This window comes from Lissotriton vulgaris, chromosome 6, assembly GCF_964263255.1.
Source record: "Lissotriton vulgaris chromosome 6, aLisVul1.2, whole genome shotgun sequence".
Lineage (NCBI taxonomy): Eukaryota > Metazoa > Chordata > Amphibia > Caudata > Salamandridae > Lissotriton > Lissotriton vulgaris.
In genome coordinates this window covers 1,242,525,645-1,242,548,196 of record NC_141694.1, presented here as the reverse complement: position 1 = coordinate 1,242,548,196, position 22,552 = coordinate 1,242,525,645, and the positions used below count along the sequence as shown (strand labels likewise).

At 42.9% G+C, this 22,552-nt stretch overlaps 1 protein-coding gene across 1 annotated transcript in view; it reads right to left on the bottom strand.

Annotated features, from left to right (window-relative positions):
* The window catches only part of KIF26B (kinesin family member 26B), a 589,601-nt gene that overhangs the window by 89,808 nt on the left and 477,241 nt on the right, over positions 1-22,552 (bottom strand). Inside the window, exon 9 of the mRNA XM_086925761.1 lies at positions 6,491-6,753. Coding sequence (XP_086781887.1) covers positions 6,491-6,753 — 263 coding nt within the window. The remainder of the gene's footprint in view (positions 1-6,490; positions 6,754-22,552) is intronic.

The following is a 22,552-nucleotide window of genomic DNA, read 5'->3' as shown; positions in this document are numbered from 1 at the left end:
TGTGATCCAGCACAGCAAATTCAATCTAACACGACAAAAGATAAATATGCATAAAAAAAATCAATGAGAATACAATGAAAAAAAGATCCTCAACACCACTTCCATAACAACCATAAATAATTTGTCTACTACATAATTACATACCGAAATTAAAAGGATATAAGTAGATCATAAAGAATATAGCATACTTCACTATGCAGACCATAAAATGATTTTCCTTGCAAAACCCTTTCTGTTGATACCTAAACTATTACAACAAATTAGAGTTCAACTAAAAGCTGGGATTGAAATAACTGAATGGATATCGTAAAGTGCTTCTCTCAAAAGGAGCTTCACAAAAATGTTTCCAAAGGAGAGCTTACATAAAAAAGAAACTGCGTAACCAATTTAGAGCTAAAAATGAAATCATTGACATTGTAACAAGGTATATGTGCACATTCGTTCCCAAAGTAAGAAACTATGTCTAATGATGGCAACATCTAAATTCATGATTATGGGATCAAACACATTTGGTAAAAAATATATTTTTGGCCCCATAGTCCCTTGCCTCATCCTAAATTCATACCCTAAAAAAAACTCCTAAAATATTTCTGGGAGGAAGAAAAGGGACAGATTGTATTCCTTAGGCAAGATCACATAAAGAATCTGGATTTCCTGACCTTAATAAATATCACAAGTACAGAGGATATCATTTAGTTCAAACAAGTAATAATGAAAGACAACTATGTACAAAATAAAAAAAAGAGCATTGGCATACTGGTTTTTGATAATCTACAGTCAATCATTAATCAAATCACTATCCTTGTGTGTGCTATTATCACAAATAGAAAGTGAAAAATCAACAGTAAAAAGGCAACTGATCTTCTTTATTGAAAATTACACTTTATTTTAAATGATGAAAAAGTATGACGGACAAAATTTGTACACAGAGAACGCTTAAAGAAGAGGGCCTATGAAACCTAAAGAAAACTTATTGTCATTTTTCAAAGCCAGACATAGTGTGCTAAAGGAAAAGTCATCATACGAAAATGTATGAACATATTGAAGAGGAAAGCAATATACCTATATAGAAATTTAAAGCAGTTGGCAATAGATTTAGAAACAAAAAAAATCAAAGAGCAAAGCCCAGTCTAAGATTACCACGGAAAACCATGGATTTCTGTCTGAAAAACATGGAAACACTAAGGTCCACAGAAGAAAATGGTGTCCATACAATCATAGAATACTGCTTACACATTTCAATGACAGCAAACAGGGGACACATGAAGTAACCTTTGTATAAATTAGGTGCTTATAAATTAGGAAATCATACAGTGCAAATGGAAACGGACTCAACTTTACAATCGGCTAAAGCATATACCATTCAAGTCAAATTCAAAACCAACTCAAAGATTTTCAACAAAGATGGAAAGCTGCGAATACAAACAGCAGCATTCTCAAACATCTGCGTCATACCATCATTCAGAGACTCCAAATCAAAAGATCATCATAATAATCCAAGACTTTGAAACTTCTCACTGACAATACTATCACTGTATCTTTAAAATGATATCACTGGCACACATTACAGACAGGAGATTCATTGGCAAAGTCAACAGCTCTCGCATTTGAGAGCTATTGGTTCTGCCAATGTCTTTTTTATTCATGCCTTGCAGCATCAAAGCAGATGTTGTGCAGCATGACGGAAAGATAAAAAAAGGAATGGAAAAAAACAAGCATGATGATACGGCTGCTGGACCCTGTCATTGTGTATGCGAATGCATGCGTAACATGCATGTATGTGCCTCTAAAATGATGCAACTTGGAGAGGCTAAATAAGAAAGAGAATCATTGGTAGATAGAGCAGCTTGGATACAGTTTGAACACTTGGACTCATTCAATGCTATTGTTTTTAATCTCATCTGTGCTATTACAGAAGAGTACTAACCATGCTCACAATTGCCATTGATCACGTCCCAAGAGACACCTAATTGATGAAGACAAGCTGAGACAAGGAGTTTTTGAGCTTGCTTCAGGACGCACTGTCCTCTTTAGAATACAACTTGCTTGTTTAGAATAATATTGTGCCATTAAAGCCTGCTATCATGGACTATACTCGTTTTTAAAGACCACCGGAGCGCATTAGACATATAATAAGGGAGTTAGCCTGTAACAATCTGTATAGCACAAGGAATAATGACAAAGTTATTACAACAATCCTTCCTTTTAGAGTAACATTTTCACAGAGAAACATAAAGACAGGCACTGGAATGTTGATGAAGAAGGCCTTTTTCAGTCATTAATTCCCCCCCGCCAAGCTTTTGCCCTACAAAGAGTGCCCAACATTCCAATGTTCTAGATTTGGATGCATGTCCCAGATGGGTGAGGTAGGTCTGAGTTACTTTAATGTTTCTAAGACATTAATAACTGGAGGATTGCAAAATATTAGTAATAACAGAGCGCTGAAGGCCACTAAAGTCAAGCCTACCTTCAGGCCACATATATAGTCTGTATTCCTTATTCCAGAGATTATGATCACACCCATCTATACCACAACAACACTCACAAAACAAATTTACATCTGCTAAACAGTTATTTCATCATTCTACCCAGTAAACATTCCTCCCCAAGAGATTCATAGTGCATAAACTCTGTTTGGTACACTGCTAGCTCACCAAAATGGGCTAGCTAACCCAATGTGCAAACAAGAAAAGCATTGGTGTCTTTGTAAATAGAGATAAATGAATAAACAACTGCACCAATGTCTCTTATTCCAACAACACACATTTATCATCTGGTCACGAGTCACACTGACCATTGTTCAAGCCTAATGCAAATGGTGTAAACAAAAGAGCACACAAAGCTTCCCAGCTATTCTAAGCTCAAAGGATCTGAATACAATTGTACTTCTGGCACAAAGACAATAACACATTTTAGCCCCCTTAACTAAGCACATTGTATCACTAAACGATTACCCAATACTAAAGTCCAACGAGCCAAGCATTAGAAGGTCGGAAAAGTGTGAGGTCTTGTCAAAACCATTTCTGAATCCTGCACTGATTCTTCACCCATGTGAAAAAGTTTACACCAGTTTTGAAAGTCGTTATTGGTGCTCAGTCAGCCTACATCCTCTCATTCTATCCAGTCCTTCTAAAATCTCACCTATCATGTTTGCAACCCATTCACAAAAGAGCAGCAAGCGGTTGGTGGAATCTAACCCTGTGACGTCATCTCACATAGTCTGAGGATGTGTGACTACCTACTGGTAACTTCTCTTGCGCCCCTCAATGCCTAATCAATGTATTAGCAATTATCAATCTATTATCTGTAAGTGCATTTCTGAAAAGGCCACAGTCTATACTCATCACATGAAGAACACTATCCATTAGGTTATCCTTTAACGTCACCTAGTTAAAAGCATGTTGTGTATCCCAGGCCACTCACCAACAGTAGCAATTGTACAAGGCGCAACTGAAGACCCATCACTAGTACTCTATCAGACCTGACTTGTGGAAGACCCAGTCATAGGGCACAATCATCAATCAATCCGAACAACAAAACCAACAGCCGGGAAGGAGCCGGAAGGTCTATTTGACAGTTTTATGGTAAGGGGATATCTCAGAAACCACAAGTCCCACTCTTTCCGAGTAAGACCACCACATGTATGGGTCAGGACTACTACTCAGTCAAACCATGCTGAATCTCACAAGTGGCGAGGAAAGATAGAAATTGAATTCTAGATTTAAGTGTGCTAGGATATCTACTGCGTACAGAGAAGCTCCTGGCAGCCAGAGGCTGGGGGAACCTCTTCCATCAGAGGTGGAACCCTCCTCTAACTTCTTTGGCTGATGTGATGAGTCATTCTTGACATGGCACACCATTCTCCACATTTTACAAACAATACGCTTTCCAGATTTCATCCATAAATCTGGGCTTATTATATATTTAGTGTTATTTAAATAAGCCTTTGGGGTTATTTCCTCATTTCACCTTTGCTTCGACATGCAAATAAGTTCACACTTCTAAGAATATTAAAAACTTTGAGTGCTCTGCCTACACTCACTGTCTTTATCAGCTAGTCCTGCCTTGTGGAATCACAACATCTTTTATATAAGACATCAAGATATTCAGCTGAGCGCTAATTTCTACTGATGGTTAAGAGAGTTTATGCATTCTTTCTATTAGGAGCGTTTTTTCTGTAGGAATCTGATCTCTCGCTGCTTATTGTGCATTTTGGCACTATAGTCCAGTTGCCTGTTTAGCAATATGTGCTGATATCACTCGAACCACCTATTGCATTGGGAACCCTGTACATACTATTAGGCATCCTCTAAATGTTATTTTTCAAGGTTGTAAGACGTGATGATTCAATAAAAAGAATATAAATAAAATGATAAACATGTGGCGCAAAGCATCTGAATATGTCTAAGCCACTTCCAAAGGCGTTACACCAGCTATCCAGTTGGAAAAAAAGGTTCAATTATGATTTTCAATTAAACAGCCACAAAAATCGTATCTCTTACTGTCACAACATCTGGTGACATTATCAATCTGCATGACCTTATAAAATTAACGCGTTAATGATCTCCCCAGACATCTCCCCGATCCTACTGCTGTCTAATTAATCAGGGTTAAAATGTAGCTTAGGGGACAGGGTTTCACAGTTCAAATATATTATACTTAAATATGTTTTCCAAAGGAAATCACAAGATCCTACCTCTAATAAAAATTATGTTGCAAAGTTTTCTTGGTGTCTATCGATAGGGTGCTTGTTTCTCGGCCTCTGAGGTTGTATACTGTGCAGTGACGTTTTCTCTATGCAAAGCATCAATCTCCGGAACAAAGTGTCTAGGTGGGCAGTGCCTTTCCAGAATAAAGGTTGGTTATTAAACCAAGAAATAAAATCAGTCATACAGTGGTCTAGTGGTTGAAAACCCTGGACAAACAGGTTATCCCAGTCCCAACAGTGTTACAAAAAGATGAATTCCAAAAAAAGGCCTTAGTGGAGCAGGGTTTCTTCCCAAACACCCTTTCCGAGGGAAAGATTTTTGTTAATCAATACCACCTGATGACTGGAAATTAACTAAGAATTTCAGAAACTTGAGACTGTGATATAAGAGAACCTGCAGTGGTCTTGTATTGTACTGATATGTACATAGAATTTCATTAATGTATATATTCACTGATGCTTTTCTCCACCTTAGTTACACAAACATTCGAAGGTGTGATAACATTAGGGATCTCATCAGCAGAGCCGGTCTCTTTGATTGAACTATTATTAGGCATTGATTGCGCAGATAAGGTTACCTGTCACATGTCTGTAGCATAGTGCCAAGATTGACATAAAGAGCTAAGATTGTGGGAGCCTAAGAAACCCAAAGAGGCCTCCTTCTTGAGAATTTTAGTGAAAAAAGTGACTGCATAAACAGCAGATTTTTCGATTTGTGTCATGAATGTGAATCCCACAGATGCCTTCACCAACTTCTCCATGTAGTACCTGCAGATACTGACTCAGAAGCAAAGAAGATGAAACCCATGGACACTTCATGTGACACAGAACCATCTTATATAGCGAGAGACATTATATGGGTATAAATCCTCTGTGTCTAAGTAACTGGCAGACTTAGTTTCTTACCAGACACTAACGATCCCAAACATTTGGTGACAAGATAGTCACCTGAAAAACTGTCTGTCGGTCCAAAATTAAATCTAATCTCCAAATGGAGTAGAGAATTTTTTTTTTTTTTTTTAGATCGGACAAAGTGCAAGTCCCATCAGGGTTGCTGCCAAATTCTAACATTGGTCCTGAAGTTTATCGAGTGAAATTCTTGGTGGACTTGGGAAATGTGGGTCAGTGCATATATAAGACATAGAGACTTGTCAGTTTATCAGAACAGAAGATCAATTGATGGGAGTTTGATAAAGCCAACATAACACGGATTTCGACCTGCAGACTGTAAACTAAGCAGGACAATTTAGAAAGTATCATCAAGATGTCAAAAGCAATAATTTTGCATATTGAAGTCTAAGTACGAACATTTTCTGGGTGAACAAGGTGTAATATTTTCTGATTGATGTTAGTCAAACTTATTTTTTTTTAATACAGACAGGAGATGGTTGACTGGATATTATAATCAAAACCCTGATAGATAAGCTGAAAAAAAATACTTTGTAATTTACATCATAATTTGAAAATAAGTATTCATCACAACTCCAATTCCAGCGCTCCAAAATGATACCGTTAAATTTAAAATGACTACTTATTATACGGACTGTGAGGAGTATCACATTCAGGGGCAATCCATAGAAGAAAATGAACAAACACACAATCACTTTTTCTTCCACTGTGCCTTTCCACTGCCATCAGTGTTAAACAACATACAAATATTAAAGACACTTGAGCAATAATTCTTTAAACAGATCAAAAAAGGAACCATCCAATTATGGAAATGCAAAACATGTGGAAAGTAGATCCAGTGAGAAAACATTATTAGGAAGTCTGTTAACATACCTGCATTCCACAGATGGGGTCCTCGCAAAGGTAGACGCCTGGAGATTGGCCGTCCTGCAGACTGCCTGTAGCAACCTCAGACAACAAATCTCTCAGGTTTTCTTCTTTCCCCCAAACCTCAACCGCAGAGACACGTACGGAGAAGCGGGCCCCCGTCTTCTCTTTCCGCTCATTAATCAACTTGAAGAGCCACGAGATCGCACAGGGGATGATGCCAAGGTTCTGCATAGTGTCGTCTCGTCCAATCATAGTGTAGGATTTTCCTGCGTTGGAGAGGAGAGCAGGCATATGAGAATTTTCCCTTTCACTATGGGACCTTTTCCAACACAAAACACAGTTGTTTTTATTAATCATGGAAAGTAGTCAAAATAAGGGAAATTGAGAAGAAAGTATCAAATTTGGCCCGTCATATTTTAATTTTCAAGCATTACCAATTCATGACTGAACTTTCCAGGTTCTCAGTCTATCAATAATTTAATTAGGACCAAGTAAAAAGAAGCAGTGTTGAATATGGACAGGGGAACCTGTGTTGCTCTTTAAAGGCCACCTTCCTCTTCTCAACTAACAGCATCCCGATGTTACATTTTAGCATCTCAAAAATATTTCCATCTAATATTAAGTGAACTGAAGCTTCAAATACTCAGTAGGGAGTGGAGACGCTTGTATAGAAATCAAACAAATCTCACAAAGCAGGGAATCTAAGCTCATATGAAGCATTTGTGAAATAGAGGCTGATCACCAACACTGGCACAGCACGGTTGTTGTTATAGAGGTATGTTCTTACAAAATATGCTCATTTAATAAAAACAATGTTCTATGTTATAATTCTATGCATACTTTGGATCTTTGTGATAATCTGCAGGTGTTTTTTGGTAGCTTGCAGGGTGTAGCAGGACCGTTTTTAAGTACCTACTTAAAAAAAATAGTCCTGCTGTCATCATTGTTTTCTATGTTGATTAGTACAAGAGCACATAGTGAAGATATACCTCAAAAGAAGACTTCATAGTCTTCCTGCTTCCACACCCTCCGCCTCCTTCTTAAGACCTTCAAATGGATCCCCCTCGAACACCGAAAGACAGTCACTCACGCCCTGGTCACCAGCAGACTCGACTACGGCAACGCACTCTACGCCGGAATAAACAAAAACGTCATACGCAAGCTACAGAACATCCAGAACGCCGCCGCAAGACTGGTCCTCAACCTGCCAAAACACTGCCACATCTCCCAGCACCTGCGCACACTCCACTGGCTCCCCGTCGAAGCGAGAATCACCTTTAAGATGCTCACCCACGCACACAAGGCCCTCCACGGCACCGGACCAGCATACCTGAACATCCGGCTCAAATTCCACGCACCCCAAAGGACCCTACGATCAGCCCAGCTCTCCTACGCCGAGGTCCCCCACACCAGAAAGACCAGATCGGGAGGCCGCCCCTTCTCCTTCCTCGCGGCCAAAGCATAGAACGCCCTTCCGCTCCACCTCAGACAGACAACATCGCTCCCCATCTTCGCAAGAAACCTCAAAACCTGGCTCTTCGACAGACCCCCTTCTTGATGGAATGGAACCTGCACCCCCGCCCCCCCCCCACCCCTAGCGCCTTGAGACCCTTACGGGTGAGTAGTTGTGCTTTAACAAACTCCTGATTGATTGATTGACTGTGGAGAGTTTGCCTCATTCATCCCTTGCAGTGCGGAGGGTGGAGAACATTTGTGCAATCACACATAGGGCATTTGCTGAGGAGGAATGGAAAGAAGAATTAAAAGGTGATGAGACGTAAAAGGAGGTATTGAGGTATATGGTTGGTAAATGTAAAGCTAAAAAATTGTGGAGTATTCAGGCGTTATTGTTGTGTAAAGCATAAGTCAGGCATTGATGGTAATTTATTTAGAGGCACTACGCATGTTTCCCCCAGCAAAGTACAGTGGATGGTTGATAGAACTAGTTCATGTTTGCCATTTAGGCATTGCCAAAACTAAGGGAAGGCTTAGAATAGGTTTCTGGTGGCCAGGTTTGAATAGTGATATAAAATAACTGGTAAGAGATTGTGTGGAGTGACAGAGAAGCAACAAGATGTTTCTGACAAGAAATTCTCCAATGGTTTAGTGTAAACTGCTTTCAGGACCAAGGGAGGAGGTGTCATTGGACGTTGTGTGTCCATTAGCTAGTGAGTTGGTATTTCCATGTAACATTGCAGCTTTGTGATTGGCTTAGGGGAGCCTGGGTGCTTCCTGGTTCCGGGACATCGGAGAAACGGAGGAGAGATGCGGCCGGCAGAAGAGGTAAGTCGTATATTATCTATTTTTGTATTTTGTCGCCTCTCCACCACCATATGACAAGCTTTATAAGCGACGACCAAAATGAGGCGAGTCGATATGACACTTTAACGAAGCGGTGATCGTAAAGACGCCACGCAGAGCAGATCTGGGAAAGTCGGCCGTGTGCTCACAACAGGTAAGAAAACCGACAATGGGAAATGCGCGGATATGTAGAGGGGTTTAGTGATTATTTAATGAAGCTGAAACCCCGTAGTGAACTAGTAACTCTCAGTTACATTGTACAACTTAACTTCTAAATGACTTACAATGTATTCATATATTTTTCATGCAGCCACGTGTACGATACTACCCGGCTGCGTTAAAAGAATCCCATTTCAGAAATTTGACCCGCAACCACCGGTAAGGCAATATCACTAAATAACAAAATTGATTTGGGAATAAAAGACCGTGTCCCCACTTTAACTAAGTCAAATGCTCCTTTTATAGATTGTTGCAGCATTATACAGCACCAAGAGTGAAAGAGAGGCTTTAATACCAAGTACGCCCCTTTGCAGAACACGCAAGAGTGAAAGAGTGGCTTTAATACCAAGTACGCCGCTTTGCAAAACACGCAAGGTAACTCCCCTGTGACAAAACCCTGAGAATAGATCCACGAGTTCTAGGCTAATACTGACTAATATGCGGTAGGGAAACAACTAACTGACATTTTTGTAACCCATGCAGGAATGCGTAAGAACCCATCGCTAAATAAGCCTTTAAACAGACTTGGGTTGGAGTAAAGTTGCTTCTCTATACATTGAGGTAAAACATTAATATGCCCTTTAAACAATGGGGTTAAAGTATGTCATACTCCTATACTTAATGCTATATCCCTCCTCCTAAATTGCAGATAGGATGATGGAATCCTGAGACCATTATAGGCGACCTTCAGAGGAATACTACACATTTGGTAGATTTCTACTGGAATTATGATCATTACGGTCAGTAAATAAAAACATTAGAAGTGCATGAGTGGTGTATGAATGCTGTGTATGCACGCAAAGAGAATGTGGACAACACTAACCAGAAGGTTAAATTTATGCACAACGCTTGAGAATAATGTTTTTTTTTTAGTATGTTCTGAAAATTAGGCTGGATATTTCTGGGTGAAACAAGGGTTTTTTTTTAATTATAATGACTTAAACATGTGATAACCTACCTCCGTGGGTAAAATTCCCCTCCGATGATATAATCATAGACAATGTGGTAATATGCATAATATTTCTTGGGGGGGGGGGGGGAAGGGTAGTGACCACTGCCCATAGACTCCCTGTGATTACAATTAGGCCCTCTTCCTGTTTCTACAATCATGATTGAGCCCGGCTTTTGGACATAAAAATGTGTGTGAAATGTAACCTTCTAAACTAATGCATCTGCATAAGAAAATGGAAAACATGTATGCATAACTGTACCAGGTATAAAATATCTTCTGCCATGAATGGATCATGGACAATGTGATATGTGTTAATATAAAGGATTGATCATTACCAATAGACTTTCTATAGCTACAAATAGGCTTTTATCGTTATCAGAATCAGGGTTGTAACTCGGGCATAAATTTAGAGACGGTAGTGATTCTGGTTTTTTAAGATAGGGAGAGAAAAAAATGTGTAATTTGCGATTATCAAGTCAGGATCTAATAGTTGTATTGTATTTTATTTGTGCATTAGGTTTCATATTAACCTGTGGAGAATATATATAGAAACTGTCCTGAGGAAGGAAGTCAGTATCATTTAACGCTTCCGAAACGCGTCGACGCCAATTGCCAAGTCATATTCGGCGTTGCCAACAATCAATCTGGTCCAAAGGAATATCATTCCTTCCATTGTTGACAAACAAGGGCCCGAAATGATATAACAAAGATAGATCTTAGTGTCTTTTTTGATTAATTTCTCCACATCCACATTAGGTGGTTTTATTTGTGTATTTTATCTGTGTATTCCATGTTTTTAACTTGCTGATTCATTGATATCTTTGTATCCTTATTTACAATAAATTGTATACTTTTTTTACTTGATTTAGTGTGTTCCTTTCTGGTAAGTGTTCTCCCGTTCCACAAAATGAATGGTATGATTTGTGTCTGTTAGTTTGAGTCCTGATTTAGGAGCAGGAAATAATATCCCCCATAAGGAAAACTTTTTGCTTTACTTTACTTGCCTCTCCACCACCACCACACCCTGCTAGCCACTATTGGATCCTATCACTTGAGTTGAGGATTAGTATTTACTAAGTGCTGGTGGTAATCAACAGGAAGAGGATATTGCTAGCAGTAACCCTGGGCGTAGTGCTACGCTCCGCCCACGGAGTGTACGTAGTGTTGCCTACTTCGCACTTTGCAAAGTAGGCGTAGTAGGCAACACTACGCACGCTCCGTGGACGGAGCGAAGTTGCCCGCCACCCGCCTCCCTCCAGCCCTCTTCAACATGGTTCTATTAATGTAAAATATATTTGTAAGTACATTAAAAGCACTTACCTTCTATGCAGCGTCCCGGGGCTCCATCTTCACATGACGCGGCAAGTTCTTCTAGCCAAATGCGCATTTCTTGCAAGAAATGCGCATGCGCTGGTGCCCGCGCTGGCGCATTTCTTGCAAGAAATGCGCATGCGCCCGCGCATGCGCATTTGGCTAGAAGAACTCGCCGCGTCATCTGAAGATGGAGCCCCAGGACGCTGCATAGATGGTAGGTGCTTTTAATGTACTTTAAAATATATTTTACATTACTAGAACCATGTAGAAGAGGGCGGGAGGGAAGCGGGCGGAGCGTAGTGGGGCTACGCGAAGTGTGTGGGTGGGCGTAGCGCCCTCCCCACTTCATGAAGCTTCGCGTAGCCCCACTACGCTCACTACGCCCACACTTAGCTAGCAGTTATTTCATGTGGCCTAACAAATCCCTACCCATAGATCCTTGCAAGGTACTGATGAGAACACCAGTGGCATGTGCACTAATGAGAATTTCTCCCTAAACTAGCCTGTTCATCTGTGAGAGGTCCTGACTGGAGGCAAGCGTGTTCAGTCTTTCACCACCATGCACTCTGTTCTTTCTTCTCCGCTCAGTCGTCAAAAGGGGAACACTGTACAGCTTCCTTTGTAGTGTCTTCACTGTTTTTCATTTGTCACTTTATTGCTGACAAAAATACATGTATGTGAAAAATGTTAAACAGCCTTCACAGTTCAGTTTGGTGTTGTCTGTATGAAGTCTTTGATCCTATTTTCATATTGAAAAGGGAGCAAACGTCTGATAAAACGTATTTCTGCACCAGCAAACTAGCACCAAACTAGCTCATCCCAGCTTCACATTAAACTCTGGAGGCACAGGGCATTCCTCTAACTTTTTTTATTATTTGATTTCACTCATAAGGCATGTAAATGGGCTATTTGAAGTAAGAGATTCTGGATTCCAATGAAGAAATTGAACTAAGTCAACCAAAGCTCCCAGAAGAGCCCTGTTAGAGCGTTTCATATTCGGCTTAACAATTTCAAAGAAAGAAACAGACACGACTTTGACTCTCGCCCACAGTATTTTAGTTCAGACATACTGCTGGAAGTTATAACAGGAAACGCTTGTGGTTTAAAAGGCAATTCCAAGCATTCTGACAACATGGGCTCTGTTTTCAAGAGAATATCACTTGTTGTGGACATGGCAAAACATGCTATAGAAAAAGGGACCCCTGTATCTGATGCGGGTCAGGGAAGTCCAAGATCTAAGGCTGCGACTGTGCAAACGTCAGCAGAGTTCCCCAAAGAGCTGTTTGATGTCAAACATCTGCCCATCGGGATGCATTGTGCATTGTATGGGGCACCAACTTTTCGACCCGAGCTGAAATTGCCCATCATGCAATGTCAAGCGAGGAAGGAATAAGGAAAATGGTCCACATGATGGGCTCATCCGCTTGGAATAAGACTATTAAAAATGATGCTACCAGGTCAGAGAGGAAAATACCCATCTACATTGAGTAAATACAAGTTAACTCAAAAGATTGCAAACCTGGAAGTGACATTTCTAGATTTGGCAATTTCTACCTCTAGGAACTCTTTCTGAGCTTCCTTATTGTTTTGCTTCCTTAAGATGTTTCAAGGAGAATGTAGAGGCAGCTATTTCCAGTCACTTTTGTTCTGTTTATCTACCTTCTGTCTTCTTCATTAAAGATAGGGCCTTCTTCTTGTTCCTTCCAATTGACTGTCCTTGTTCGAACTCCCGCTGGCTACTCACAAGATGAAATGACTGCCCCTTATCTTACCGGTCCACTTTGCTGCCCTCAATGTTCTCTCTACCCACGCCAATTCTTCATTTTAGCCCCTACGTGTCACTCCTGGGTATCACTTTACTTCCTTTTTCCTTAATTGTTATCCCTTTCCACCCGGCTACCTTTCGGTTGATTGTGCATGAGGTAGAGTACTCAAAACGAAGACCTGGCTCTGCTATTTGTCACTTGTGGGTCTTTCTCAATAGGTTCCTATTATTATAATCTTATACAGAGGCAGGGGTGGCTCCTCCATTTGAGAGGAGGAGCATCGCCCCACTTATTTGCCCCAGAAATGACCCAGAGACGAAAAATAAAATGGTAATGAAGTTACTTCATTAGCATTTTATATTCCATCAACCCGTCCTGAACCAAATCAGGATGGGGCCAGTGGCGGTCTTGCCGAGGGAGTGCTGCGGGGGAGGGGTAGGGTGTTATTGGTATTAGAGTCTGACATACGACAGACAGGAGTAAGGTAAGGAAATAAATAAATAAACAATTTACCTTGCGTGCGCTGCATCACCAACTCGGCGCTGCAGCGCGCTCAAGGTAAATTGTTTTATTTATTTATTTACTTACCTTACTCCTGTCCATCGTATGTCGGACTCTACTACCCCCCCACTCTGCCCCTCCCCCACCACACCGCCCCGCAGCACTACCTCTGCGAGCCGCCACTGGAAGGGGCAGGTCCTGCTGAGTGGCGGTAGCACTGAGCTGCCTGTGCACTAGTTTATTAGTGTGCATGTCCCTCTAGCCGGCCGTCTTACGACAGCCAGCCTGCCATGTGCGCTATAAATCTACAGTGTCGTCGGGGGCGCCGAGAGAGGCCACTCCACCAATCCTGGCACTGCTCTGATGCGGTTTGTTTAACGGCATCAGAGCAGTGCCAGGACTGGTTAAGCCCAGCTGGACATGCCGTTGGGAGGTGAAGACGACTGGAGTGAGGAGGACGTTTTGTCCGGAAAAACATGGTAAGCTTAACATTTAATTTTACTTATGTATTTTTTGCATGTATTTACCCATTTGCCCACCCTTCCATCGTCGAACTTACCAGCTGCCACTGATCTTATACACTGGTAATTGAGCATGGTACAACACAGACTGCTGAGAGTGTTTTAGTCGCAGAAGCTCGAAAGACCCGTTTTCACCCACTATCACAGAGGAGTGAAAAAGCCAAATGAGAAAAATAGGAGTAACCTACAGAGGTGGCTGATTCGAGATAGAATGTAACTTATTTACAACTATATGAAGTATATGAATAAATGTATATCGGTTTGGTTTTCTTACATATTTAGCAAACAGAGATGATAAATATGTGGGATCAGTGCTTTGAGGACTCACTGGCCAATCAAGTAATCCAAGGCTGTGAGCAACATTAGGAAGACATACACAAGCTGTGTATACATTATAACCAGTTTGCCTTTACGCTCATGGGTTTATTGTTAAAAGTGACTCAATCCCCAAATTAAAAAATAAAGTTGTTGAATCATGTCAACAGAACTCTTCAGATGGCTTCTCCAGAAAAGGTTTAATGAGGATAACGGTAGACATTTAACGATAACAACTGTTACCTCAAAGAGGGTGCCCTCGTGTGTAATGGGTTAAAGCATGGTTCTACAAAGTCGGTCCTGGTGGGCCAGATTTTTAAGATAAATACATTTATCTAAAATGAGAAATGCTAAAAATCTGGCATGGATCCGGCCCTCCGGGACTGACTTTAGAGAACCCTAGGTTAAAGGAATGCAGATTACACAGAGTGAGTACAATACAACAAAAACAATACTCACGGGTTTTCCATTAACATTTTACCTAACCACAGCTTACTAGCTTATCATACTTTTTGTGGTAATGTGGATTGCTGCCTTGCATGTGAAAACATGTTATGTGGTGGGTTAACATCATCAATTGTCCCCAAAATATTATTAGTCTTGGTGGCCATGTACAAACGATGTCCATCTAGATTGTGTGTCCTCACAAATAAAGGATAACGTTATCATAACAAGGAAACACCCATAAATGCAGTCATGTGAAAAAGTTGATCAATGTGCATGGCAACTTTATGGCACCAAAGGGCCAGCGAACCAGTAAGTTAAAAAAAATGATGCCTGCTAATAGATTACTTTGTGTACATAATACTTGTAGGGCTATACTTTAAGGAGGTCAATACTATCTTCTGCCAGAACCTCTTCAAGCAGAACTAAGGACTGAAGAGGGAACTGTTGACGCTGGCTCAGACCCCACAATGACTTACAGCCTGATTCATCAAAGACCGTTTTGCGAGTCTATAATAGCGATTCATAAAGAATCGCTATTACAGACTCGCAAAACGGGATTCATGTAGGAATCGCAAAAAGAATTGCGATTCCTACACATTCCTTATTTGCGATTAGCAAATTGCTAATCGCAAATAAGGAATAACTCCCCATTCATTCCTATGGGCCAAAAGGCCCATAGGAATGAATGGGGAGTATTCCTTATTTGCGATTAGCAATTAGCTAATCGCAAATAAGATAGCGATTTTAAGGGTGCCAGGGGTGTCCAAAGGACACCCTGTAGCACCCCTTAAATGCAAATTGAAACAGGTGTTGCGCACACACATGTCCAAAGGACATGTGTGTGTGCAACATGCAACTTAGAAAAATGCTTTTAAAAGCATTTTTATAAGTTTTCGCTATTTACCACGAGGTTTGACCTCGCGGTAAATAGCGGAACGAAATTGCGAATTCGCAATTTTTAAATGGATGATGAATTGCATTTAAGGAATCTCAAATAGAGATTCCTTAAATGTAATTCCTCGCAAAATAGCGAAATCGCTATTACCGATTTTTGCATTTGGGATGATAAATCCCAAATGCAAAAATAGCGCTCGCAAAGGGCCAGATTCTCAGAATCTGGCCCTTTGCGAGCCGATTTCGGCTTGATGAATCAGGCTGTCTGTCTGTGGTCACATTATAAGTGAAGTTTTGAAAAAGACCCTTACCAGAACGTCACTCCGGACATCGCCATTAAAACAAGAAGCAGAGCGGGAAAGCGCCATCCAGCCCTGCAGCCTCCCTGTGTCCCAGGAGGGATTGACCGCCAGCTCGCCAATTCACAACTTGCAGCACCCGCTTCGCGGGTGCCGCTGCGCGGCGACTGGCGTGGGGTTGAGGCTGCAGGCACACCAGAGAATAACACCCGGGAGAAAGAGAGACCAGCGGGAGGCGACCGTGAGCGCGTGGGGCAGGGACTCCAAAGACCAGGAGTCCCCGCGTTGCACAGGTGTGCACGGCCGCGCCCACAGCAAGACACGCCCCCAGCCGGCCAATCAGCGGTAAAAGCAAACCTGTCCAGAGGGCAGTGGGACTCAGTTTTGAAAAAGACCCTTACCAGAACGTCACTCCGGACATCGCCATTAAAACAAGAAGCAGAGCGGGAAAGCGCCATCTAGCCCTGCAGCCTCCCTGTGTCCCAGGAGGGATTGACCGCCAGCTCGCCAATTCACAACTTGCAGCACCCGCTTCGCGGGTGCCGCTGCGCGGCGACTGGCGTGGGGTTGAGGCTGCAGGCACACCAGAGAATAACACCCGGGAGAAAGAGAGACCAGCGGGAGGCGACCGTGAGCGCGTGGGGCAGGGACTCCAAAGACCAGGAGTCCCCGCGTTGCACAGGTGTGCACGGCCGCGCCCACAGCAAGACACGCCCCCAGCCGCAACGCCCCATTTAAGAATAGCACAACACCGCCTAGCGGGACGCGAGCGGGACGCCCGGAGCGAAGCCCGGGCAAAGGGCGGGCCCTCTGTGGCCCTCAGGGGCCAGAAGAGGCCGGGCTGGGCCAGTCCCCTAAAAAGTGCCCCCCCAAATATCTCACAACCGGCTACTACCATCTAACACAGCACCCCCTGCAATGAGGAAAACTGCAAAGAAGACCAGGATGCCCACTCTAAGATCGAGCACAAAAGCTAAATCGGATCATCCACCATCCCTACCGACCTTAACTGCCATTGATAAAATGCTTAAACAGACCATAGGGGCGGTTTCCGACGCCATAGCTAATACCGAGAGGAGATTATCTTTACCACCTGTAACCATCATCCAAGACACTCAGGAACCACTCCTCAACTTGTCAGAAGAAACTGAGAACTCGGTAGAGGAGACCTACACCAGCCGGCCTATAACTCCACCATCTTTCGCCGACCTCCCCTGTGCCCAGGCCGTCGCTGAAACCAGCAGGGACAGTCCTGGCGCACAATTAAGCAATCAAATAACCACAAAGGACTTAGACGCACACACGGAGGATAAAACGTTGCATAGGGATGGCCGCAAACAAGGGAGGAAAAAAGGCCATGTAAAGTCCAGCAACCATAATCTGGTCACACCCATTACCCCGCCTACACCAGGAATTCCATGCTGGATAACCAACATGGTGGCGGATTTGGAATCTGACCTAGAGCATTCCATCACGGCACTGTTAAAGCCCCTTATAGCAAAAATAGACAGATTAACATCATTGGTCAATAACAAGGGGATAAACCTGAAATCTCATCCCGTGCAGGAACGAGACGTGGCAAACCCCAAGGCCCCCGCTACAACAAATCTACCGAAAGATAAGGCCTCACTAGTGCAAAATGGTGCCCCCAAAAACAACAATGCTAACAACACCAGCGTCACGCAGAAAGGAGCTAAGGAATTACAGAAGGCCGCCTCCACCCCACAAGCAGGTAAAAATAAAAATAAAAATCAATCATTAAGCGGTAACAGTAAACCTTTACCTAGCTCTTCATTAACATTTGAAGAAAACAAGGCCCAAACCCCGAAGGCAGACCCTAAGATCCTCCCCACTCCTACTGTGGCAACCAACAACGACAAGAAAACAGCCACACGCTTCCGGACAATTAATCTCCCCCCTGAGGCACTACCATTTGTGGTTGTCCTAACTGGAGTGCCCCCATTAAAGGAGGGCCAAAGAGAATCACAAATTGAACTAAAAAACAAATGTGCTCAGTGGCTGCAAATTCACAGGCCCTTACCCCCAAACATCTATGGGGAAATCCTCTCAGTGAGAAGGGGCGAGTGGATTGGCAAAGGCACCAAGACCATCGCAGGAGATATCATTACGGTGAACTTCAGAGACATGACAGCAGTCAACTTCATCTGCAATGCCCCCCCGAGTTATACCCGCTCACAAATCCACCCGGTCCACCTATCTTATTTCTATCCCCTGGCACCTCAAAGGCCCAGGCAGAATTTCATTCAGAACAGAACATCTCACCCGGGCTTCCAATATGGCCCCCCCCAATGGCAAAGGCCAAATCCTGTATTCCCAGTATTTCCTACTTATGATTCCTCATTGATGCAGTACAACCATTGGAACAGGTTCAGTACACTCGAAGGGGTGGACTGACAGAGAATGACATGCTTCCCATCATCAAATCAAAGCAGGAACGAGCCAAACCTTACATCATTAGGGGATAAAGAGGGAGCAACCCACAGTCAACTTGACCTCATGGACCCTGCGAACACCACAGAAGGCAGGAGTATACCACCAACCAGTACCCAGGGCACAGGGGAGGGGACATACTATGAGAACAAAATCGTCAACCCCCCCGGGCTGCAACCAAGCAGGGCCGTCGCACCCACTAAGGACAAACAACTAAGACCACCGAAAGGAGAAGGTAGAGGGATACTCAAGGCAACAACATATGATAACCTACTTATAGCTACCTGGAACATCGCAGGGCTTGCGACAAAGTTCATATCTCAGGACTGGCTCAGCTACATAAGGAAATTCCACATCTTGTGCCTCCAAGAGACCTGGGCTACTGAACCGCACGAATATAGCATGGAGGGCTATAAAAGCTTTTTCGTACCCGCAAAAAAAGCTACCTCAGGAAGAGCGAGCGGGGGGCTCGCGATTTATGTCCATCTAGACATTGATGGTACCTGGTCCAACACTAAATGGGTCACACGTAACCTTCAGGTACTAAGGTTTACTTCGTCAAGCCTAACCTTCTTGTTAATGAATTGGTATAACACACCGGCCATAACGGAGAAGGGAGCAGCTATAAAAGAACTTGAGACTTGCTTAAACTTTTTATCCAAGACACCAGAACTCATGAATTTAATTTTAATGGGAGATTTTAATTGTCACCTTTGTGAAAATCTGTTACCTGCCAATAATGTCTGGTCAAATTGTACAATCATGAAAGGCCCACACTTCACCCATTCATCAGAGGGCTGGGACCTAGAGAGATTAATGAAAAGGAACAATCTCGCCCATACCATGGATCTCGCCATCTTAAATGAGAGAGGAGAACTTACCCCGACATTCAAAGGCAGAGGCTGCTATTCTTATATTGACTTTGTACTAGTCTCTGCTTATCTAAAAAGACTTATCAGCACACACCTCATAGAGGCTAGTAGCTTCAGCGATCACAATCCGGTGATCATCAAAATGGAAGGATTTGTCTTCACAGCGGCTAAGGGAAAGGTCGCATTGGAAAGAGTGGTAGACCAGGGTAGAAGAATCAAATGGGCCAAAATTGATGGGAACTGTTTCTATAAAAAACTGCTATGTGAAGCCTCAGTATCGATCGACATATGTCTCGACCCCTGCGTAACGGGAGGTGCGGTGGTGAAAGCATTTGAAGAAATCGCGCAGGTAGTAAATAATTCCCTTCGAACCAAGGGAGGGAATAATAACATCTCCTCAAATCCCCGCTGGTTCGACTCCAAATGCACAAAGGCGCTGAAAAACCTGAAGGACAGCCTACATGCCCAACCAAGGGACAAAATAAAGGTGACAAGGAACAGAGCCGAATACAAAAAAGCCGTGAAGGCACGAAAACAGAGTATACAAAACCAGGCCTGGGTAGATTTAAGGGACGCCGCAGAGAGAAAGGACGCTACTGCCTTTTGGAAAGTGATCAATGCCCCATGTTTTCAGGACCAAGGCGCCCCAAAAATTTTGAATACCATCTTGCCGGAGCAATGGCAGAAACACTTCCACAGTCTGTACAACCATTCAAATCATACACCCCAAGAGGAGTTTCTGAAGGTCCATCAGCCAACGAAACCAAATTTCACCTTAAAGGAGGTTGAATTGGGAATAACCGGACTAAGCAAAAACAAGGCGCCGGGCCCGGACGGAATACCACCAGACTTATTCCTAAGCAAACCAGAGCTATGGGCCCCGTTACTCACGAGGGTGCTAAATGAGGCAGCGGAGGTAGGCCTCCCCCAGTCCTGGTCAACGGCGACCATAGTCCCTATTTACAAAAAAGGCAATCGGGACGACCCCCAATGCTATCGACCCATCTCACTCATTGATGTGACAGCAAAGGTCTTGGGTCGAGTCATCCTATCAAGATTGCAAGATTGGGCAGAGGAGCACCAAATCCTATCTGAAACCCAATATGGCTTCAGGAAAGGCAGATCCACCACCGACCAATGCCTAAATTTATATCTCCTGATCGCAAAATATACCATCGCCGGGAAGGGGTCGATACATATGGGGTTCATGGACCTCTCCGCGGCTTTCGACCGGGTAAACAGGAAAAAACTCTGGGCCATGCTAATGGATCTAGGCGTGGACCACTCCCTAGTTGATACCCTACAAAATTTACATCGTAACACCTCAGCATGCGTGAGATACAGTCAGGAAGGAAAAAAGACCGACTCCTTTAGTTGCAATAGCGGAGTAAGACAGGGGTGTATCCTCGCCCCATTTCTTTTCTCCATTTATATCAACGCATTGGAACAGGACCTTCTTAAACTTAAGGTTGACTCACCCCAAATCGGTCATCGAGCAGTACCTGTACTACTTTATGCCGATGACGCGGTTTTGCTCTCGAGAACACCTCTGGGTCTACAAAGATTAATCGATGGGTTCGTCAAATTTATGGACAAACTGGACCTGGCAACAAACCTGGAAAAGTCCTTCATCATGACATCAGGGAAACTTACAAAAGGATCTTTTTCTTATAACATCGGGACACACAAAATAGACCAGGTCAAGTCCTTCACATATCTGGGGGTATTATTCGACCACGACCTATCGTTTAAACCCCTGATTGAGAAACACTCGACCAAACTGGCGGCCGCAGTAGGAGCAATTATGGGGTTCGGGAAGAGACTAGGGAAATGGTCCCCGGAACAAATCATGACTTTATACAGATCCATTTGCTGTGCAAAAGTAAGCTATGGAGCGGAAGTGTGGGGCTTTTTGGGGAATAAAATCCAGCCACTCCAGACGGAAGAAAATAAATTCCTACGAAGAATACTAAAAGTCCCACAGAGTGTCTCGGCCCACATCATACACGAAGAGCTGGGAGAACTCTTCCTGGAGGATAAAATTAAAATTAAACCCCTTCTGGCTTGGGTGAAGGTATGGACTAACCCCGAGGCGGCCCTAACTAGACAAATTATCGAGGATTGCCTCAAAAGAGACAAGGGCCATGCAATCCCCTGGCTGAAATTTGTTAAAGATTCGCTAACAGAGATTGGTTGCTCTGAATATTTTTTAGCCCCCGACTCTTTAACTCCGGAGTGCAAAACCTCGATCAAAAAACTTTTGCTCGCACAGCTGAAATCGACAAGGGCAGAAAAAGAGAGGCTCAAAGCTACCAACCTCGCTTACAACAATCTTACCCCGAAGCAAGGTATGGAACCTTATCTAAGGGTCATGCACAATGCGCAGGATCGCTACCTCATAACCCGATTTAGAATCAATATGCTACATCACATCCTTGCAGTACCATCTGGATTTACCCGCACAGTGGAGGAGAAGGGTACCTGCGGCTGCGATCATAGATCTCCGCAGGATACCCTTCATTTTGTCCTACTGTGCCCACTCTACGCGATACCAAGACGTAAGTTCCTGGTGGGTATCCTGAAGGAGCAAAGATTTAAGCAAGCGAAACGGGCGTTGAGATTCCTAATGGAAGCAGAGGACGCTTATACTTTATTCTGCACGATAAATTTCATTCGGATCGCAACAAGACTGAGGACCACCAGAGACATTGTCCCTTAAAAAATTGCATTGAACATTTAAATTCACTAAAACTATCCTGTCCCTCCCATTAAGTATATAAAATCTTAAACATTTATATCCTTTAGACTAAATATTTTTTAAAACATTGTTTTTTAACCTGTGTATGTTGTATTTGTGCTTTTATGGTGTCTTTTTAAGAACCGAATAAAGTTTATAAATTGAAATTGAAGTGAAGGATGCTTGACTAGCATAAACACATACCTAACAACAGATTTTAATTCCAGACTGTATTAGAAAACGTCTTTTTTTGCAAACTCACCCCCATTTTATTTAGACTGATGCTGCTTTTTTCACTCTGTAAACTGGGACTCTGGTGACCAGGCCCCAGTGTATGTGCTCTGGCCCCTAAAACATGTCAAATTTGGCAGTACTCCTAATTGGCATGTTTAAATTACCTATAAGTCCCAAGTCCTACTATATTGTACCAAGTGTACCCAGGGCCCTTAAGTAAAATGCCATTAGTGGACTGCAGC